The 20,137-nt window shown below is 41.2% G+C and overlaps 1 protein-coding gene across 20 annotated transcripts in view; it reads left to right on the top strand.

Moving 5' to 3' along the window:
- The window catches only part of LOC119481177 (adhesion G protein-coupled receptor L3-like), a 234,267-nt gene that overhangs the window by 54,619 nt on the left and 159,511 nt on the right, over positions 1-20,137 (top strand). For all 20 annotated transcript variants that reach the window (XM_037757857.1, XM_037757869.1, XM_037757866.1 and 17 more), the window contains exon 3: positions 8,970-9,192. In XM_037757857.1, coding sequence (XP_037613785.1) covers positions 9,138-9,192 — 55 coding nt within the window. In that variant the 5' untranslated portion in view covers positions 8,970-9,137. The remainder of the gene's footprint in view (positions 1-8,969; positions 9,193-20,137) is intronic.

The following is a 20,137-nucleotide window of genomic DNA, read 5'->3' as shown; positions in this document are numbered from 1 at the left end:
ACGCAGCTTGATACATAATGTACTTGTTGAAAATGTGCATCACATTTTGCCCGGCCAGGGTTGCTCTGCAAATCATGTTTTAAGATTTCATTATATTTCCGTGCACTTGGCTCAGCATCAGATATTGAAATGCATGCGCCATTGGGATCAGTGTTATTGACATTGGAATTTGCTGTAACCCCGATCCAGAGGCTGAGCTGAAATTGCTGTTGTTGTTTGTGTGTGTGTGTGAGGGATTTTTTTTCTCTCTTCTCAAATCTGGCAGGGAATGAAGTGTCTATTGGAAAATTATGCAAATGCAGTTAGAGGGAATACAAATTGAGACCTGAAAAAGTCAAATACAAATAAAAAAAAAAAGAAAATAAATGGAGGCGGTTTCTGAGCAGATGCCCTCCAAACGTGGCTCCGCCAAGTTCAGGCCGTGCTGAGAAATGATAGCTGTAATTAGAAAAATGGTCTGGTTGGGCTTTGTTTCTCGTGTGAAAGGGTGTGACCTGTATTGTGTTTCTGTGCGCGCTTTAAAGCTTGTGGTTACGGTGCTTCGTGTGGTTTGCAGCTGCCCTCATATGTTGTCCATTTTGTAAACAGTACAGTGGGTTGTATTAGACGCACCGGCATTTTGTTAGCCAATCAGAATGAACCAATTATCAGCTCATTCAGTGTTTGTATTAAATGTCATGGAAATCCATTCAATAATAGTTGAGACATTTCACTTAAAAACACAGATGTGAACCTAACGTTAGTGCTAGAGGAAAAATTAGGGGATTGACAAAGTCCTTAGGATACATTGTCTGGGAACCATGAAGGTCTGCACACATTTTTGTGCCAATCTACCCAGTAGATGTTGAGATACTCCACTGGATAAGTGAAAACTTTGCCGGTGGAGCTAGTTGAAAAGTAATGGGACCATATTATCACACTTTATTAGGAATCATCCTGTGACCACCATGAATATCTGCACAATTTAATGTAAATTTCATGGCAAACCGTCCACAAAATTTCAGTCTGGACCAAAGTGGTGGATCGACAGACAGACAGACATTGCCATCCCTAGAGTTATGCCGCTAACATGGCTAAAAATGATAAGACTGTGGCAGGAGAGGTCATGTTTTTTCCCCACATATCCATCATACCCATAACCCTGCCAATATAGTCAACTTGTATCTTGGAAAATTGCTTTTGTCAGCATAATTCATTTGCAATATATTGATGCCGCTGTGTAAGAAGAAATCCATACAGTGCATGGGATTTCCTTTGAGGTCACAGTGTTTCAAATCTATACACCATATCTCTTTGTTTGTTTGTTGGTACATACGATGCAGTTTAGGCCTCTGCAGTCATGTAATGTGCCGCCTTGGGGCTCACATCCAAAATCAAGCCTGGCCAATGCCACATAATGACTTGCAGTGTTTGTGGGCACAGCGTGCCAATTGTTCCTGGTAGGTGATTGATGGCCAACAGGTTAGGTTGTCATGGTAACCTGTCCACCTGAGCCACTACAGTGAGCATCTCCAAATGGCAGACCGCAGTCAGGACCCGGACTGAGTGATGGCTCTATCCAGACCCGTGAACAATTTCTGATAAATTAATGAGAATAAATAACCATCTTCACGAAGTGTTGCTTTAGCTCCTCTGATCCAGTCAATACGGCAGTAGCTTCACTCAACTGAGCCAATCAAATCGATTGTTTACAGTTTGCTTAAGATAAGATAAGATTTTCCTTTATTAGTGCCACAGTGGGGAAATGTGCAGTGTACAGCAGCAAAGGGGATAGTGCAGAAAACAAGAAGCATCAGTAAAAACCAAAAGCAAGATACAACACAGTAAAAAAAACAAAAGTAGACAGACATATCAAATATGAACAATTTCAATATAAGGAAATATAAAAATAGGAACAATATAAACAATGGGAAATATTAAAAATAGGAACAATATACACAGTATTGAGAATAAACAGACTACAAATTGCTTAAGTGACAATATGATATTGCAAGTTTAATTAACTTTAATTTTGCACTTTAATTTTGCAGCTGGTAAAGCTGGAGGTAATTTAAATTTCTTTATGTACTTGACGGGTAGCTTTTTCCATAATCATTATCATTAGTTGATTTATATTTTATATTAATAATCTGAATCTCCAAAGTAATAAATGCAGTTGGGTAAAAAGTACAATATTGGCTTCCAAAATGTAGTGAAGTGGAAGTATAAAGTAGGAGGAAATAGAAATACTCAAGTACAAATACCTGAAAATGATACTTGAGTAAACGTACTTAGTTACATCTTACCACTGTGAAAATGATATGGAAATGCACATTGTTGATTTTATTTGATAGGCGTAGGTGTTGGCTATAGGACGCACTTTAGACATTATTGATTCAGACCTTTGCTGGGAGGAAATTTGAGTACCTGGACCTCTTTGAATTTTAATTGAATACCCCTGCACTATAGCAACAGCAGCTGAAGTGAAGGCTGTACATTGGATTCACTCACTGCAATTCATGACCTTCAAATATCAGCTCATACACATCTTCATCTCTTTCTATTTTCTGTTTTTTTTTTATTCATCTATGAATCCATTTCATCCATCTTTCCCATTTATGTCAATGGTTTCCTTTTCTCTCTCTCTCTCTCTCTGTCCTCCCACCGTCTTATCCTGCATCCTCAGTCTTTACATTCCTCCCTTCATCCCACTTCTTGATAGTCCATCCCTCTCTCTCTCCTTTCCTGCCTATTACCCCAGCCTCTTTGTTTGGGATCCATTTGTGCTGCATTAGACGAGATATGCTGAGAGAGAAAGAGAGAGACGATATAAAGAAGGAAGACGTGGAGAATGGATAGTGTCTGAGCTTTGCATTATAATGGAGAACTGTCTCAAGGCAGATTTGTCCTGCTTTGAAACGATGCATCTATCTGCATTTATTCACCCAAACTGTACGTCCACTCAGGCCTATGTGCTTTTATATCCCTCCCTTGTGGGAATGTAACCCACCCCCTTTTGTATGCTTGTGTACTGTTAAATATTTGTAATGGTAATTTGTTTTATTTGTTTTGCAGCTCGGTTCTTTTATTGTGTGTCGTAAGTAATTTCCTCTAATGGATCGTGTTTCCATTGTCTTGTAGTTGGGGAAGTGTTTTGTGTGTCAGGAGGGGTTGCGATGCCTTTGTGCGCATAGAAGGGAGGAGGAATGGTCCCATTATTTAACCCAAGCCATCAGTCACACTCAACAAGCCTATCATATAGGACCATTCAGAGACTGTGCAGGCTAAAGTTAGCGCTATTATCTGCCTGTCACTGGCTAGCAGCGTTTGGGTCCCTCGTGGAAAACCAATTGTATGAGTGAATGCCTTGCTGCTCACGTTGTCAAGCTCCAGGGATGCGCACGGTGCCTTAAAAAAGAGCACTCTCCATTTACCTTCAGTTTTTTCACACCTTTCAACTCGCATTAGAAAGCATGATTTTGACATTTTCTGCTGTGTTTAGTGTTCTAACGTTGACCGCTCAATTTTAAACCATCAGCGAGGTTTGGATGCCCAACCAAGTGGAAAAAATCATCTTTAACTCTAGAAGCAAAAAAGGACCATCTCGATTTTTAATCATCTCAGCTCATCTCCTCAGATTTCCGAGTGAGTGCTCATCAATCAAACTGTATGCAGACAGTGTGCTTGATTAATATTCATTTTATATGAGACACTTCATTTGCATGAACACACTGTCTGTCTCATAAAAATTACCAAGCCCTCCCCGCCGGTGTGATAAGCATCTGGACATGAAACAGTTGAAAATCTGAGACATGGTATTTAACCCAGCAACACGATCCCACTTCATTACATAGTGTTACGTGGGAGGGCTTCAAGCAGGCGTGACTAGTAACATCATACTTAGTATGTCCCCAATCAGATAACACTGGAGATCCAGTTTCACTTTGTTGCAGAGGCATTGTATGGAATGCGTCTGCATTAATGAGAATCATCTTTGGTTTCCTCAGGTCAGGAAGTGACAGATGGAGAAATGCCCGAAGGTGGTGAAGTGCATCATCGTGATTGCTATCTCACCATTTATGTTGAAATCCGTATCATTTATAAGGTTTAAAATGTATAGTCACAGCTGACCTTAAAGTAAAAAAGTTAGGAATCATCTGAGGAGATTTTTCAGATATGTCAAGAATAGTTCAGGTACCACTTAAAAATGCATAGAAGCTTGAAATGAAACCTTTTTTTATGACATCACATCAGTAAAGCTGAAACAATATGTTGAAAAACTTAAAGTTAAAAACTTTTTTAAACAACTTTTTTGATAATCAATTGCTTGTTTCAGTAATTTTCCAGCTTGTCAATTGTCAGTTTTCTTTATTTTATGTGATCATAAATTGTGGGTTTTGGATAATTGGTCAGAAAAAAATAGCAATTTGATAACATATTGGGCTTTATGAAATTGTAATGGGTATTTTTCAAAATTTTCTGACATTTTATAGGCCAAATGATAAATAGATTAATTGAAAAAAATGTAAATAATCATTAGTTGCAGCCCTACATATCAAGTAATAGAGTAAGAGAATAATGTATTTCATGATAGGGCTTTTTGTGCAGTGTTATGTTAAAGTCATAATTAGTTTGTTTTGGAGTGAATTTGTTAAACTGTGAAATAACACATTTCTATTGCATTTTGTTAAATAGCCAGGTACTAGGTACGGTCGGGCCATATGACTATATACACTGAGTCTTCTGGTTTATATACCTCATTTATATTAATATCCGTGGTTGTATCGTTAGCAATGATACAAATCAATAAGCAGGACTGCTTTATGGCAATATTGGGTTCACAGCATTTTTGCTTCAGTGTGTTGTAATACCATACATGTACTTTTATTGGATTATATTTTGATATATATTCATAGTCAATATAAAATTACATACAGCATGGTGAAACAGTTTATACATATCGCCCGCACATAGCAACAATACTCAGTCTCTACCACTTTTATTGTAAATTACAATACACTGTCACATAATGCTCTGACAGTCCATTACATGAGGAAATGGAAAAAGCATTTGGATTCATGAATTACACTTGACATTTCAATGAACACAGTCAAAAAAAAGTACTCCCAATAATCACCACATTGTGTACGGCCTCTCGTTCTTTTCCGAATTTGGCTTGTTCTTTTCGAGCCAGAGCAGTGCTGCTGTTCAGCAATCACAGTGGAGAGACGGTGACTCATATGTAAACTGCTAGTTGTTTTATTTAAATATGAAAAGTATATGTAAAAAGCATGTAAAACAATTGGCATACTGTACTTTACTTCTGGCAAACTCCTCTTGCACTCAGGAGTTAGAGAAAGTAAGAAAAAGGCAGCCAGAGACAATATACAGCAAGAAGGATGACCGTGCTTATATAAAAATATAGGAAATGGCCCTTAACAAAATGTCCATACAGTATATTATGACTTTCTGCATTTGTTTTTGTGTAGAATTTATTTTGTTTTCCAGCTTGCCCTCCTGAGAAATGTTTATTTCCGGTGTTGTGTCATTGATAAAGCACAGTCACAAATCATGCCTAATTACAACGCGACACGTTTGACTCTCACCCAACACACCCTTTTTCACAGCATCCATTTTGACATGAAATAGTGGGGTAAACACAGGTGGTACCAATGATGCTAATTAGGGCTGCGTTCCATTCAGGTCAAAACTGAGTCAGGCTGCTGCTATCGTGCATGTCGGCTCACTGGAAAGGCTCTGCCACACTAAACGGGACGGAACCTTTATAATTAATTTCATTAATTAAACTTGTGTGAGCCTGCTATTTCATGTCAATATCGCTGCCGTGAAAAAAAGAAAGGTCTATTTGAGAAGCACAGGAGCGTTATCAATGTCAAGATGGCGAGAAGTCTTTAGTAATAAAGCTCCTCTTATAGCTTTTAACACTGAAATTGTGTGCGAACACCTTTACACATAGGTGTTTTTAATCATTTGCAATATTAGCACTCATAGTGAATAATTTGAATTTACATTTACGTAAGAAAAAAAAATCCACTGTATTTTCTTCAGTATTTTCACTCTCAATTACTCCCAAGCCCCTTGAATGCAGCTTTAATTTAAGATCCAACTTAAATCAAGCTACTGTCGGTTCCATTACCCTCAACGCTCTTTCCCTCACATTCATCTTTTTCTCCAAGTGATTGATGCGAGACATATTTCCCCCCCGATCAACTACTCCTGTTACCGTATCACCTGGCTCTGTTTTGCTGTAACTAGATAGAAAAGTCATTTAATTAAGTCTGTCAGGTTTCATCTCGGCCCCTTTGGCACACGCACGATCACTAAAAATCACAAAAAACAACAACATCGCTGATTAGAAAAAGTCGTCGTGCAGGAAACAGCGAGGCAGTAATGAAGTCTCCTTGATGTGGCTGAGAACAGGAGCCGCGGTCGCTGCTAAATGTTGGCCAACTTATCTAAGGGAGTTATCCTAAATCCCCCTCAGAGTAAGTACCCTTGAAATGTCAGTACCATAATGTATCATAAGGCTCCTTCTGGAATACAAGACGAGTTGGCAATACCGGACTACCGCTTCTGTCTTTCTTTTTTTTTTTTTTTTACTCTTCTTCTCTCTTTTTTTTCGGATTGAACTGGGTCCAAGCCCTCCTCATAAATATGTATTTTATGTTGTGTTCTTTTGGCGGTTCCTCTACCTAAGCCCACACATTTTTATTTTTTTTGGAGAGCAAATTAACGACTGTGATAGTGAAGTGTTTTTCATTTTATGTGATAATTTCTAAGTAACACCTGTGCAAGTAGTCGCTGCTTTATCGGTTGTGCTGTGAGATATGGCGCATGGAATCGCACTCACACATACACACACACAGATACATGCACACGGTGATACAAATTCTCATTGTCTTCCGCCATAGAAACAGCCCCCATCTCCCCACATTTCTTTTCTTTTGACACTGTGGGTGCAAACCTGCAAAAAAAAAAAGAAAAGCCATATGCCATGAAATATATTTCCAACATGTTGTGCCTGTGCCTCCTTTTTTTTTAGTCTGTACCTCCAATTTAGAAAATGTCCTACAACATAAACTTCAGGTCCAATTTGCCGCTTGGACAGTGTATTTAAATGTGATTATTCCTGCAATAATGTGTTTTTTTGTCAAGGGAGTCACAGCATCTGATTTGATGTCATATTTAATTTAGCTCTCCCGCAGCTGTCAGAGCGTTTTATTAAAAGCGCTGTTTACTCACAAGGATGATCAAATAGACTCTTTCACACAGCTGCTTTAATGTCTTAAAATACCTGCCATCATATATATATATACACAAAGAATGAAGTCAACAATTCAGTAGATGTGGTTCAGGCGAGTTCTTTCAAGCTGTAGTTTTGTTGCACTCGTGGCCTTCTGCTAAGACTTTGCTGATGAGCACACCAACTTTTAACCTCTTAATATTGCCCAAATGGTCTGTTTATGCAGAAATAGGCTTGCTGCCCTTCTCTTAAACCCATTAATATCTGCTCCAAAAAAATCAGATTGCTCTAATCTCGGATTTTTGCATGGGTATTAAGAGCTAGATTTTGAGAAGGGGAAATGTCACTGTGACATAGGCAGCATAACTCCATGCAGGGATGGACGTGAAAAGTCTGATGAAAGGATATTTTAAAGTAGTGTTGGTATAATTTGATATGTTGATGTCAGTCATCTTCCCCAGTGCCGTGTCCTTTTAATGCAGTGCTCCCATTTTGACCTTTTTCGTATCAGAATTTCTGGCGTCCCACAATGGAATTAACTCCCTGCGATATTAAAATGCACTATGGAATGTGCTTGTGTAGAGTATGGCGGCATTGTGTGCACTCGTTGGCTCGTATCATTTTTGCAGAGATTATATTTCAGCGGGAGATCATGGCTGATAGTGGATAATAGAGGGGTTTGGATTGGCTTATCATTAAAGCTGACTTAACCTTAATATCATGATATGGGGATAATCCTGAGAATCTCATCAGAATATAGAAAAAATAAAAAGTACCCTCATCTAACAGTGTTTTTCTATATTCATACTTCACTTTTGGGATGTGGAGTTGCAAGTTTTCACGCACCATTTTGTGAACATTGACACATCCTAAGTGTCGATCTCACGGCAGCAGTCACAAGCCGACACCATCTAAATCACATTTGATGTTCATTCAATTTCCGTTAACTAGCAATAGCTCAGCGATGACTTCATCCAGTGTCAGGAGTTCACCGGTGGCGGTTGCTCCCACGAGCTTAGAGGAGGTCAAGGGTTAGATCTGGCTCTTTCAGCTCTTCAGAGAGGATTTTGGTTCGCCATCTTGTTGACTGGAATTTTTGGAGCGAAGCCCGCGAGCACAGTAGTCGTTTTTCTTAGGCCGTGCAAAAAAACATTCACAGGTGCAACAACTCAAGCTGTGAAGTTATGGCTCATGCCCACAGGAAAGCGAAAACACCGCCGCGTTTCTTATGTCAATTACCATCAGGGTCTTGCGCGAACACACACAAGGTCTGGAGCACATACAAGCAAAGTCATATACTCCATACACACCGCCAAAGCCCCAAAGCAGCATGCGCGTCAACGCTCACTCCTTGTCTCTCTGTGGGAGTGATTTGCTGGTAAGGTGGGGGAGTTAACACGTTGATGAGCAAACAACAACAGAATATATGAAAATACATTTTTGTGGTTCACACTGTTTTAGCGTTTGGTTGATCACACCCGGTATGAGATCAGCCGACAGGAGATTGAGCAACTTGCGGCGTGTCACTTGATGACAACTTGAAAACCCACGATTGCCATAAGGACTGCGCGCGAGGATGATAAAGAAACAGTGCATCCATCTGTTGTGTTTCTTACTGGAAAAGATGCATTGTGCCTGTAAATGAACAAACAAGTCATTCATTTAAAGTCTTCTGTTCAGCTAACATGTATATATATTTTTTTTGTTGTTTTGTTTTTCATGACAGATTTTGGACGGCATCTGGCACCAGAGCAACAGGACTTGTGGTCTTGTGGGAAGAGCGGCACAGTGGAGGGAGCCGTGCCATAAAGGAAGCACCCGATTCGGGCATTCGCCAGCAAAAAGACTGAACTCAACTGGGACCTTCAGCAGCGGGCGGTAAGAGGAGGAGGCCATGTGGACCGCACGCCTGCTAGTCCTCGCCAGCCTCTTCGCACCAGCCGCTCTGGGTGAGTTTGGCTCATTAGAGCTGTGTTTGTCCGTGTTTGTGTCTATGTGGAGCAGATGTAGGCACAAAACAAAGGCTACCTCTTGCATTTTGTGACTGGCATGGTTTGACGCCGTATCATCCTCTTGCTATTGAAGTGCCAGAATCTGTCAGCCAACTGCGATAGAAGCCTCTGACATTACGTCCGTCTCCTTTTTGGCGTCTATAGCTCCTCTCGCTAATTAGTTTTTTTTTTTACTCCTTAAACTCCCTGAAACTTTCTACACTTTTCTTATTTGCGCTCTTTTGTCTGTTCCTTTTCTCTGATTTCTATCTATTTTTAGATCCGTCCCTCTTCCTCCCGTTTCAGTCTCTTGCTCTCCTGGCGATAGGACACGAACTGAAATTAATTTCAAAGAACCATTAACACCGCATCGGCTTTGTGGTGCATGTTTAGTATAGCGATAATTGCAGAAGGAGAGGAAAAAAAAAGAGACTTATTTTATCATTTCATGCATTAAGATCTCAAGATTAAGCTGCAAGGACTCTCTTTTCTCACATCTCGGTAAACGGAAACCGCCGTTGTTTTTCCAGCGTTTCCCTTTGGCCTTCTGCGAATTGTTTCAGAGGCAAACTAAATGAAGTCATTTAAATTCTGATTAAAAGAAATCAGTGGTGGTGGTCGGGTGGTTTGTGGGTGTGTGGAAGTGTGTGTGTGTGTGTGCGGACGGGGCGGTTGGTCACAATCAAGTAGGGTTTAGATGTAGGGAGTGTTGGGAGTGGGGCAATAGCCCATAGCAATGTTAATTTGATATGGCTAAAACCATTAATGGGAGATTTGAAGCTAATTGAATTGTTTTTGTGCTGCGATATGTACGCACGGCGGAGACAACCAGGTTCAACATTGAGAGCTAATGAAAGCAAGCTCTCCGGCATCGTTAGTTTTGCCTTAATGCTCAATAGAAAGAGGTCAGGGGACAGCAATATGTCATGCATTTCTCTTTAGAGAGCTATTGACCAGACGTTGAGGCATTATGAGGCAGCTGATTTAGTGTGAGTCAGCCAAAAGAGTCATGCAGACAGACCATGAGGACCAATAGGTTGCAGTTTTAAAGTGGAACTGAAATTAAAATTAATTTTTGACAAAATATAACAACATATACTTGGTGTTTTTTTTAATTTGTGTACTTATTTGCACACTTTTTAATTACCAGAAAGAAAACTAATATTTACTTTCCTGCAGTGATAGCACCCACGACATAGGTGTGTCGTTATTTATTAAAATAATGTCCATTTTTCCCCTTTCAGTTCCACTTCTTGTGGTCTCAAGATGTGTCAGTTTTTCAAGATTCCTTCAACGATTACTAACCATTGGTCTTGCGTCCATTTTCTCCCAAGTTCCTTATAATAGCCATTTTACCTTGCTTTTAATACTATTTTACCATATATCACGTCTTAGTACAATTTTATTCTGAGAAATATCGTAACATATCCCAGTATTTGCTGTAACACTCAAAATCAATTTCAAGGCATATGTAAGCACACAAACCTACAGCATATGCTGTTTGGAGTGACACGCAGGCAAGCATATCCATACACAGGAGAACCATATAGTAGATTGCCTGTGTTAGGTCAGTGTTATTGGTCATTATTGTTTTGACCTCTTGACCTTGTATTTGATGAGCATTCACTCTAAAGTGCTCTCTACAACAGATGTGTCAATCACACTCTCGACCTATCCATGTGAATCTTCTGTCTGTCTGCCGCGTTTTGGCTGCACTTTCAGACATAGGACAGAAGTAGGACATAGAAATCTATCGTCCACAAACACCATCAGAACAAAAAGCATTTAAGCTTGTCTTGGGATTAAAGAGGTCCATATTGAAGGTCCATTGACTGGATAAACACTAACTGTAGGACAGTCCGCCTCAGCCAATTAGAACGTGTCATGGGGGATTGATGTGCGGTGGTTTAAAGAAGACGGACGTCTGAGAGATGCGTCTGAAACGTGTCCGCCGTAGACACTCTGTGACAGCCAGTTTAATTAAAGGTGCAATGTGTAATATATGGCCTGAATTTTATTTCAAAACATTAAAATAATGAACTAACATTATCAACAGAATGTGAAGAAGTAACCATGTTGATGTTATGTCAAAGACGTCTATGTATTATGTTGCAGAGATATCAACTGAAATGAGCATGCTAAGCAGCTAGCCCCGGCCCATCCTGTCTTGTTATACCACTGGTGCCTCGAGAGGCGATAGTGAGTCACTGTAGCGTCCTGTCTGCCCTTAGTCCACCATGAGAAGTTTATTGGATTAAATCCAACGTGGCAGAAAGGAGAAAAAATTACTCGAACCTTGCCTCGTCCTCCCTGCTGCCAGGAGACTACAGTACTTGGCCGGGAGTAGAGCGTGCGGCAGCTCCAGGAGACGGAGACGGACCTTGCGATCTGCAAACTTTCTGTTGCTGCCGATACACAGCTTAGATCCAGCGCACCAGCAGCCCGCTGTGACTCCCGGCGCCGGGGTTTTTCGCCAGCTGAATCCAAGCCACTACAGCCGCCAACTGAAGCTCCATCCCCTGGAGTCGCCGCACGCTCCCCTCGCTGCTCCCCTTTTGCCCTGCTGTTAGTTAGTAGCTGGCTTGTTTTTTAAACTCCTGACTGTAAATTTAGATTGTATGGACCTAGTAGTAGAGGTGAAATACTGACCCTCATTTGTTTGAAGTGGCTAGGTATTACACGTTGCACCTTTTTTAAAGGAAGTAAGTTGTGTTTTAGATTATTTACCAAAAATCTAATTTACCTCATATTTCTGCAGTATTACGTTTTCCAAGCATAACATCGTTTTCTGTATTGGCGACAGTATTTTCCTACCTTCCAGCCTACCATTGCTGTTAGTTTATGTCAGTTTGGTATGAAAGGGTTGGAAAAAGCATTCATCAATCTTAAAAGCAGTTTGAACCATTTGGAAAAATGGTCAGCAGCAATGCATGCATGATTTGTCATAAATGAGCTGAAGCATTCAAAAACACCTGCACAGTCCTCCTTTTAAATCAGTCATTCTGCTTTGTTACTCATACCACAACAATCAATCACGCATTGATCCCATAGGAATAGGTGACATCCAACTGACACCATCTAGTAGGTATTGTTTTCGTTGCTGTAACTAATGCCCTAAAGGAACCACATTTGAGCATTTTGGGGCTGTTTGAACCCCAGATGAAGTGGTTGACATCCCGAGTAAATAATTTGGCAGTTTTACTTAGAAAAAGCAATCATTTAACACCCACCCCAACCCTGATGCTATAAGCAGACACGTCCAGATGTTGCCAGTGAATTGTTCTGCAGCTGGGGAAGCTTTAGTGGGAATATTCACCACGATGTCATTGTGCATGTTTCTCCCTGAGAGTGTTGGGAATGTGTACTCGGGGGGGATGCTGGCCTACTTTGGGATCTACAGTCCCTTTTGTCTATATGCAGTCAGGCACAGGCTTGCACACACATGTGCACGGATGAATGGAATCAAACACAGGGAATAGCACTCTTCTTTTCTGACACACATGCCAAATTTCACATCTAATAATCACAACATGCATGCAGAAAAATGCACACTGTGTTAGCTAAGAGTCTGCAGATTGGAGCTGCACAGCGTCCTGCCCTTTCTTGTCTTTATTTGTATGTCAACACGTACCCAGCTGTCTGACATTTTACACTTGTCTGAGGGAAAATGAGGAATATTTCTGGACAAGCGTGATGAAATAAAGTCAAAGATAGAATGCCGCTTAAGGAGCAGCGGGGGATTTGTCGCTGTGTGTGGGTTGAGTTATGCGTCTTTTGTTTGTGTGTGTGCTTGTGTAAGGGCTTGCATGTGATCCCTTTGTATGTGTGTAAGTATAGCTACAAAGTCTTGCAAGATTAATAAAAAACGTTCTATCAGAGATGCTGTCGCTGGGTTGAAAAATAAGTAAAACGCACCCCTGTCATTGTTTTGGATACAGTGAATAACAATGAAAAAAGCAATGTCCCAAACACTCTGGCCATGCCTGAGCAGCACATTAATCATGCGTTTCTGTGCATGTAAAATGCTCCAGGAAGGATTTTATATTCATTCCACTTAATACCACCCCATGGAATCGGAGACAGAGCGCCTATAATGGATGACGGCTCGTGGACCAATCGTGGAGACGAAAGCGTGAAGTCTGACACATATTTTTCATGGTCAGATATGAGTGCATACATCAAGCCTGGAAGCAGATATCGTCCTGCCGTGGGGTGGGATAGGTACGTAATGAGGGATGGATGAGACAACGAGGCAGATGTGTGCCCGACGCACCTGTTCAGCATATACTGTATGTGTTTGCAGGATTTTGTAGAAAAATGTCAGGTAAGTGGCAATTCTGCAAAAGGGGCTAAGAAAGAATGAACATAAAACGTCCATCTTGCTTTTGTTTTTCCCTTTCTTTCATCCACATAGCCCAGTACGAAGTTGAATCTAAGCCAACATACAAGCACCTTCCAAACACCCTCTGTCGCTCACGTTGAGATATCCGCACCAATATGCGAAGGATCGCTGTATCCAACCAAAACAAGGGCATTAAACTGCGACGTCAGTCTCACTGTTCCCGTACGGATCCACTTAATTAATCTCCTTGTGCCAGGGCACCGACTCCATCCGCCAAGGCGTCCCCGGATTTGCCTAATTTGCTTAATTAATTAAACAAATGATTTATTTGTGCTCATATTTCAAAGCGGGAGAAACTTCTTTGTAGAGCCCACTGAGGCATGTACTGTTTTGTTGTGGCTGTGAGATGCCTCTTGAAGCATTGAAAATAAGTGGGCTTTGGAGTGGGTGGATGTCAATCATTCGTTTGCAGCGGCATATTGTACAGGCAGCTAGAGTAGTAAGTTATATATGCATTTGAATACGACATTAGATTAAGAAAACAAACTTTTGACAGTGTCTGGGTTTTATAAAGGTGAAATAAAGGCAGGATTAGGGTTACATTGTTTCTCTCTGGTGAAAATAAACAGAAAAAGAGTTTAATGACTGTGGGTTTTGTGCAGCCAAAGAAAACAGGCCTTATGTATTTTGAGGTGTCATATGAGTGGGTGGTGGTAGGCTACAGAAGTTACAGAGGTCAGCCAAGAAAATTGGGAAAACTTTGTGCAGTGCTGTGCATTGTGTACCGACCTCAACTACCAACTGATTCCCAACCAATAACTACAGACACTATCCGATTCCAAATTAGTGTTTCTAGTGTTTGACTGAGCTCAGATTTTAAGCACAATCACATAATAAACCTAATTTGTTATTACCACAGCAGATTATAAAGTGTTGTAGGTCAGGCCCAAGTCAAGTTTCAAGTCAAGTCACTTCTGTTCTTTAGGTCCCGTTATGCATACTGTCCTCATACAATATGTACAGTACATTTTGCATATACATATAGCAAATGTCATGTAATGAATTGCTGAATTATTGTATACAAAACATATATTGTAGTATATTTGTGTGACAGTGGCCATAAATCATGTCAGAAAAAAATGCAAAAACAACAACCAGAAAACACAGAATGGTCATATACCAAACATATAATAGTAGATTTTTTAAATTTTTAGTCTAACAAGCCTTCAAGCTAAGAGTCTACAGCCATGCTCGTGGCCTCTGTGAGGCTGTAATTGGACGTGGGCACTTTAAGCTAAATGCTAACATCAGCATGGCAACATGTTCTTAATGACAATGCCAACATGCTGATGCTTAGCAGGTAATGTTTAACATGATCACTATCTTGTTGTACTTGGAATGGGTTAAATTGGCTGAAAATTCGACCTAATGATACCACTAGAGGTAAAGTCAAGGGATCATCAACGTGATCACAATTCATCCTGAGTTGATTGATCAAAATTGATGGTAATCCATCCAATAGTTGTCAAGATATTTCTCTCAAAGACACAAATGTCAACCTCATGGTGAAGCAAGAGGAAAAGTCAGGAGTCTGGAGCCCATGAATGTCTATAAAATAGAATGGCAATCTATCCAATAGTTGTTGAGATATTTCAGTCTGGACCAAACTGGTGGACGGACTGACATCACCATCCCTAGAGCCACACTGCCAGCATGGTTAAAAACTCTTATTTCCAGCCTCGTTTGTGTGTTTATCTTGTTAGGACATTGTGCTAGTTGTGCAAGATAGCATGCCTCAATGCGGGTTTGAAAATGTGTACAACGTCCCTCAAACTGGAGCTTGGAATGTGGTATGCACTGCACATATTGGGGCAATAAATGTCAAGGCAAGGCCACGAAAGCACTAAACAGGCGCAGGCAGAAAAACATTGGCTCCTTCCCGTTGACATAGGTACGTCCCCGGTGCATGGTCACTGCACTTGATCTGTGCTGGCATGAAAATATAGCACCATACGGGATGATGATGGAAATAATTCCGTGCAGTCTAAAGTATAGGCATGATTAGACAGATATGTTTTAAAAAATGAGTTGGTTTTGAGCACCAGGAGAGTGCTGATTTGAGATTCACACATTTTAATCTAATGATAGAGCAATTTATTGCTGGCAAAATGTATAGTTTAAATAATCTTGTTCCTTGACTTTCACATAAAAGTTTGATCACTTTGAAAACGGTTTTGATGAGATTCTTAAAAATGCCCTGGGTTTAATGTTTAATGTTTTTTTTTTTTATTCACAACTCTTTTCCTGGAAATGGATTATGCTTTTCCCATAAGCCACACAAGGCTTCCTGAAAATAGATAATAGTGTTGCAGTTATGGGGAAAAATTACTTGGTTTATACCTACCCTAAGGGTGGCCTCCACAGCTGTCATTTGGATGCCAGTTTATTTCTTTCTGTTTGTCAGGACGTGGCCTTATTTGAATAGAATTGTTGAATGTGAATTTAAAGTAAATATACTGGATTTAAAATCCACTTTTCTTTTGTTTTCACTTTCGGTTTCCACTTCCGTGTTATCCCTAGTAACAATGTGTGTGCCATTTGGCATGGCGCGCAGAAATCCCCTTCTCTTTTTATGCTCTTCTATAATGAGTGAAAAATCAATACCTGCTTGATCTGGGGAATAAAAGAATGGCCTTTCCTGCCCATGGCACCAGTAGACATTGCCAAATTGCTGTCAGAACTTGCAACCCAAGAGGAATGGATGACAGCAACATTAAGAATGGCAGGGTGGGGTTAAATACCTCTGCATGTTTTATAGATGTCAGTACCGGGACCCGTGTATATCTTCCAAATAAATGAATTAGACTCCCCATTCATTCAGCTCGGTTGCACAGGCATAATTTGGTAAGCGCTGAGTGATGCCATTTAAAGTGGACTTGCAGCTGGCCGAATGGTGTTTAATGAGGACAGATATTGACAGCAAGGTCAAGTGGCAGTGGATGTTAGTTTACATTAGGCCGCATAATGTGCGCGTGTGCGTATAGTGCACTCATGTGTTTGTGGTGTCAGGCGGAGCGGAGAGAGAATTGCTAAGTAACCCCGCAGACCAGCACACAGGGCAAAAATGGTGGGCGTGCAATACCACAGGGTTTCCCACACTGCATAGCAGCAGGGGTCAGGCAGTAATTTAGGGTGTGGGCGGAATGTGAGGAGCAGGAAGGGCAAACAGAGACCACGCAGAGAGACAATGCAGCGACCTATGCTTTACTCAATTTACGAAATTAATTACTTTCTCCTTCCTACTGCGAAATCTTTACGAGCAACATATGCTTTTCATCTGCGTCCACATACAGTACATGTTTGCATTCCGATGACGCAGTCGGCGCTGCGATCGACCGGGCAGATGATTACATGTCACAGTGTTAGACACTACGGTGCTGTATATGCAAATGTATCAGCTTTTGTAGGATTGGCCCCTTAAGCTCCGTTTCCACCATAAGGCTTTCACAATCATGGGTGTGGGGATGACAGTGGGTGAGTGAAGCACAGTGAGGTTGTCTGGCATGATGAATTGTTGCTGCAGCGGCAGCATATGATTACAATACATGCCTCAAGGCCATATTATATGCATATTTGCTAATTATTCAGATTAGATTCTTCCCTTTTTAAACCACATGTTGCTAATAACATGCATTGAGAACTAGATGTTTTTCTTATGTGTGGGTGGGTGTTGGCTTGGGGGGGAGGAGGGTGTGTATATCTATTAGAGCTGTGTATCTCTCCCCCTCAGAAGATTCAATATGTATCTACTGTAGATACACAGTCCAAGGTCACAGATAAATTTGTAACAATGTGATATACTGTACCGCGATCCAAAGCCCACTGATACAATTTGACTCTGCTGCTATTCGAATAATGAATCAGAAATGCCCCAGAAAATTATGAGTAGGTGTTTCCCCCTGTTTCCAGTCTTTGTGCTAAGCTAAACTAACGGGTTATTGGCAGTTAGGGATGTCACGGTGAGGACATTTTCACACCAGTTCATAAACTTGTGACAACACCGGTACTTTATTACACTGGACATTTTACAAGAACAGATGATACTCAATATATGTAGCGCACTTACTTTGATCTTTAATGTCGTGTGGCTGTGTGTCTGGCCTCTCCAGTCGAGCTTTTGCTGCTGGGGGCCACAGGTTTCCACGCCGTGCACACAGGCTGTGACAGCTCCGTCCTCTGCAAGACGATTGCTTCATTAATGTAATGGTTCCCTTGTTGCATCGTGTTTAAATCCAAAATATTGCCAAATAGGCACTTTTGCTTTTCGCTTTGACGCAAAATCCTCCGCCATTGTCTTGTCTGTCAACTCTCTCCAGTCCCATGTGTGAATTTGACTATTGCTACTCTGTGCTGGGACTCCGTATGGAACAGACTCTTTCACTCTGTTTGTAGCGTCCTTCGTCCGACTACGTATTGACGACCTGGCGCTGATACACTGCACAATCGGTGTGTGCCTTAACACCGGGTAACACCGGTAACACCGACTACCGTGGCAAGCCTACTGGCAGTAGCTTCATATTTAACAGACAGATATGAGTGGTATTCATCTTCTGATCTAACTCTCCTCCAAAAAGTGAATAAAATGTCAACATGTACGTGGTGGTCTGATATTTCTCCAAGTGTGGATATGTATGACACATGCTAGAGGCATATAGGAGTGCAGAGAGAGAGAAGACAGTTACTTGGAAAGATTTCTTTGCTGAATGTCACACAGACTTTGGGTCAGAGCTGTGGTTGTGTATTGATGTAGCTGAATCTCTGACTCTTGTATCAGTTTCCAGAATCGGTTTATCTTAGACCCCCTACTATCTACCCATCTAGCTATCCATCTAGCTATCCATCTAGCTAGTGAGCTAGCTCTATCTGTGTCTGTTCGTCTTTCACATAAGCGAGACTATTGATCAAGTCGTGGGGTTTTTGGCATTGTTCGGTGACATTGAGACATGCGGATCTCATTTCAAGGGAAGCTGCCTCCTTCAGCTTATGTAACATGTTGCTTAACACAACAGCAAACAGTGAAGCACTTTTTCCAGTTGCCCCAGATGAAATACATTGGCACTTTCTGTTGATGGAAAAAGTCAACATAATGGCACCCTGTCCCCAGAACAATAAAGCAGGCTCCTAAATGGAAGACCATATTCTTTTAAACGGTACAATGAGACCTAAACAACTGGTTTCATTTACTCATTGTTGGTAAATCTTGATTGTAGTCTTGTACTGTTCGATGCACGAGGCGTTGTCGCTGTTGTTGGATGTTTCGGGGGCAATTGGGGGCATTGGAGAGCTGCAGAGGAACATCAAGTGCCTTAGTGGGACTCAGAGGACAGGTGATACCACCTTTATTTGACCAACAAAGGGAATAATTGAAAAGTAAAAGGGGTAAAGGATTAATTACTTATTGTTCCTTTTGATCTCTCTTACTTTTTCTTATGCAGCACTCAAGCTATCAGGGTGAATTTTAATGTATTCATACACAAACAAAGAATACTAAAGACCTGATAGCATTCGCCTCAAACTAAAGTTCACCACACCGATGCAGCAAAAAACAATTATGGCCAAGATGGTGTGTGACCCCCCGCTCTTTCTTCTCTCAGCTCCCTCATTGAATAAACCAAGCATGCACGGGAGCTGGCGATTTTGTCTCAGCGAATCAATATAAAGTATTGTAAAGTCTGCATTTCGAGCAAAGGGGTGGGGGTGGGGGGATCAAATGATACCGTGGCACAGATTAGCCCATGAGACCTTGAGGATAAGAGAGAGAGAGAGAGGGAGCAGGCAATAGAGAGCCGGTAGTGGTGTGGGGGGAGGTGGGGCGATACTGGAGATGGCCCAGTGGCCTTGTTGGGGAATTCAATACAGCCATTGACAAAAGAAGGCTTCCATTGTGGAAGAACTAGCCTCCTTTGGGAAGCTGTTCCATTTCCTTATTAATTGTGCTCTCATTAAAATAAAAGGAAGCAGAGAGGGGAATGGATAGCGCGGGAGTAATGGTAGCTCCTCAGCATGGCCTTCTTGTTTGGAAAGATGCCAGGGTCAAGTAGTTCACAGTTCTAGGGCTTTTACATGGAATGGAAAATACTCTATAGTTTATGTATTTTATGTACTGCACACACAGATATACACACACACACACACACACACACACACACACTCCCTTTATCTTCCGTCTCTCAAGCCTTCCCACACATTAGAGCACAAATCTTCCTTACTGGCTCCCGCCACGTCCCCCTGCAGATGTACTGTATCAAGACTCTGGGGGTCACCGCTTGGCCTCAGCCTCGCACCACAGCTGTCAGACTTGGGAGGAGTCGTGAGTTTAGGCCATGGATCACTGATATCCCAACCAAACATACTCCCTAAAGTATACTCCCTTCACCCCCGGCTTAAAGGATGATTCTGTTTTATAACAACTTGGGTTTATTTGTGTAGTTTTTCATCTCTATCGGTTATGATGACATTGCACTCATCAATTGCTGAGATCAGGGCAACAAGTCAGACGGG

Source organism: Sebastes umbrosus, chromosome 22 (genome assembly GCF_015220745.1).
Source record: "Sebastes umbrosus isolate fSebUmb1 chromosome 22, fSebUmb1.pri, whole genome shotgun sequence".
NCBI classification, from domain to species: Eukaryota; Metazoa; Chordata; class Actinopteri; order Perciformes; family Sebastidae; genus Sebastes; species Sebastes umbrosus.
The sequence above is the reverse complement of the archived record's forward strand: the minus strand, read 5'-3'. Positions and strand labels throughout refer to the sequence as shown.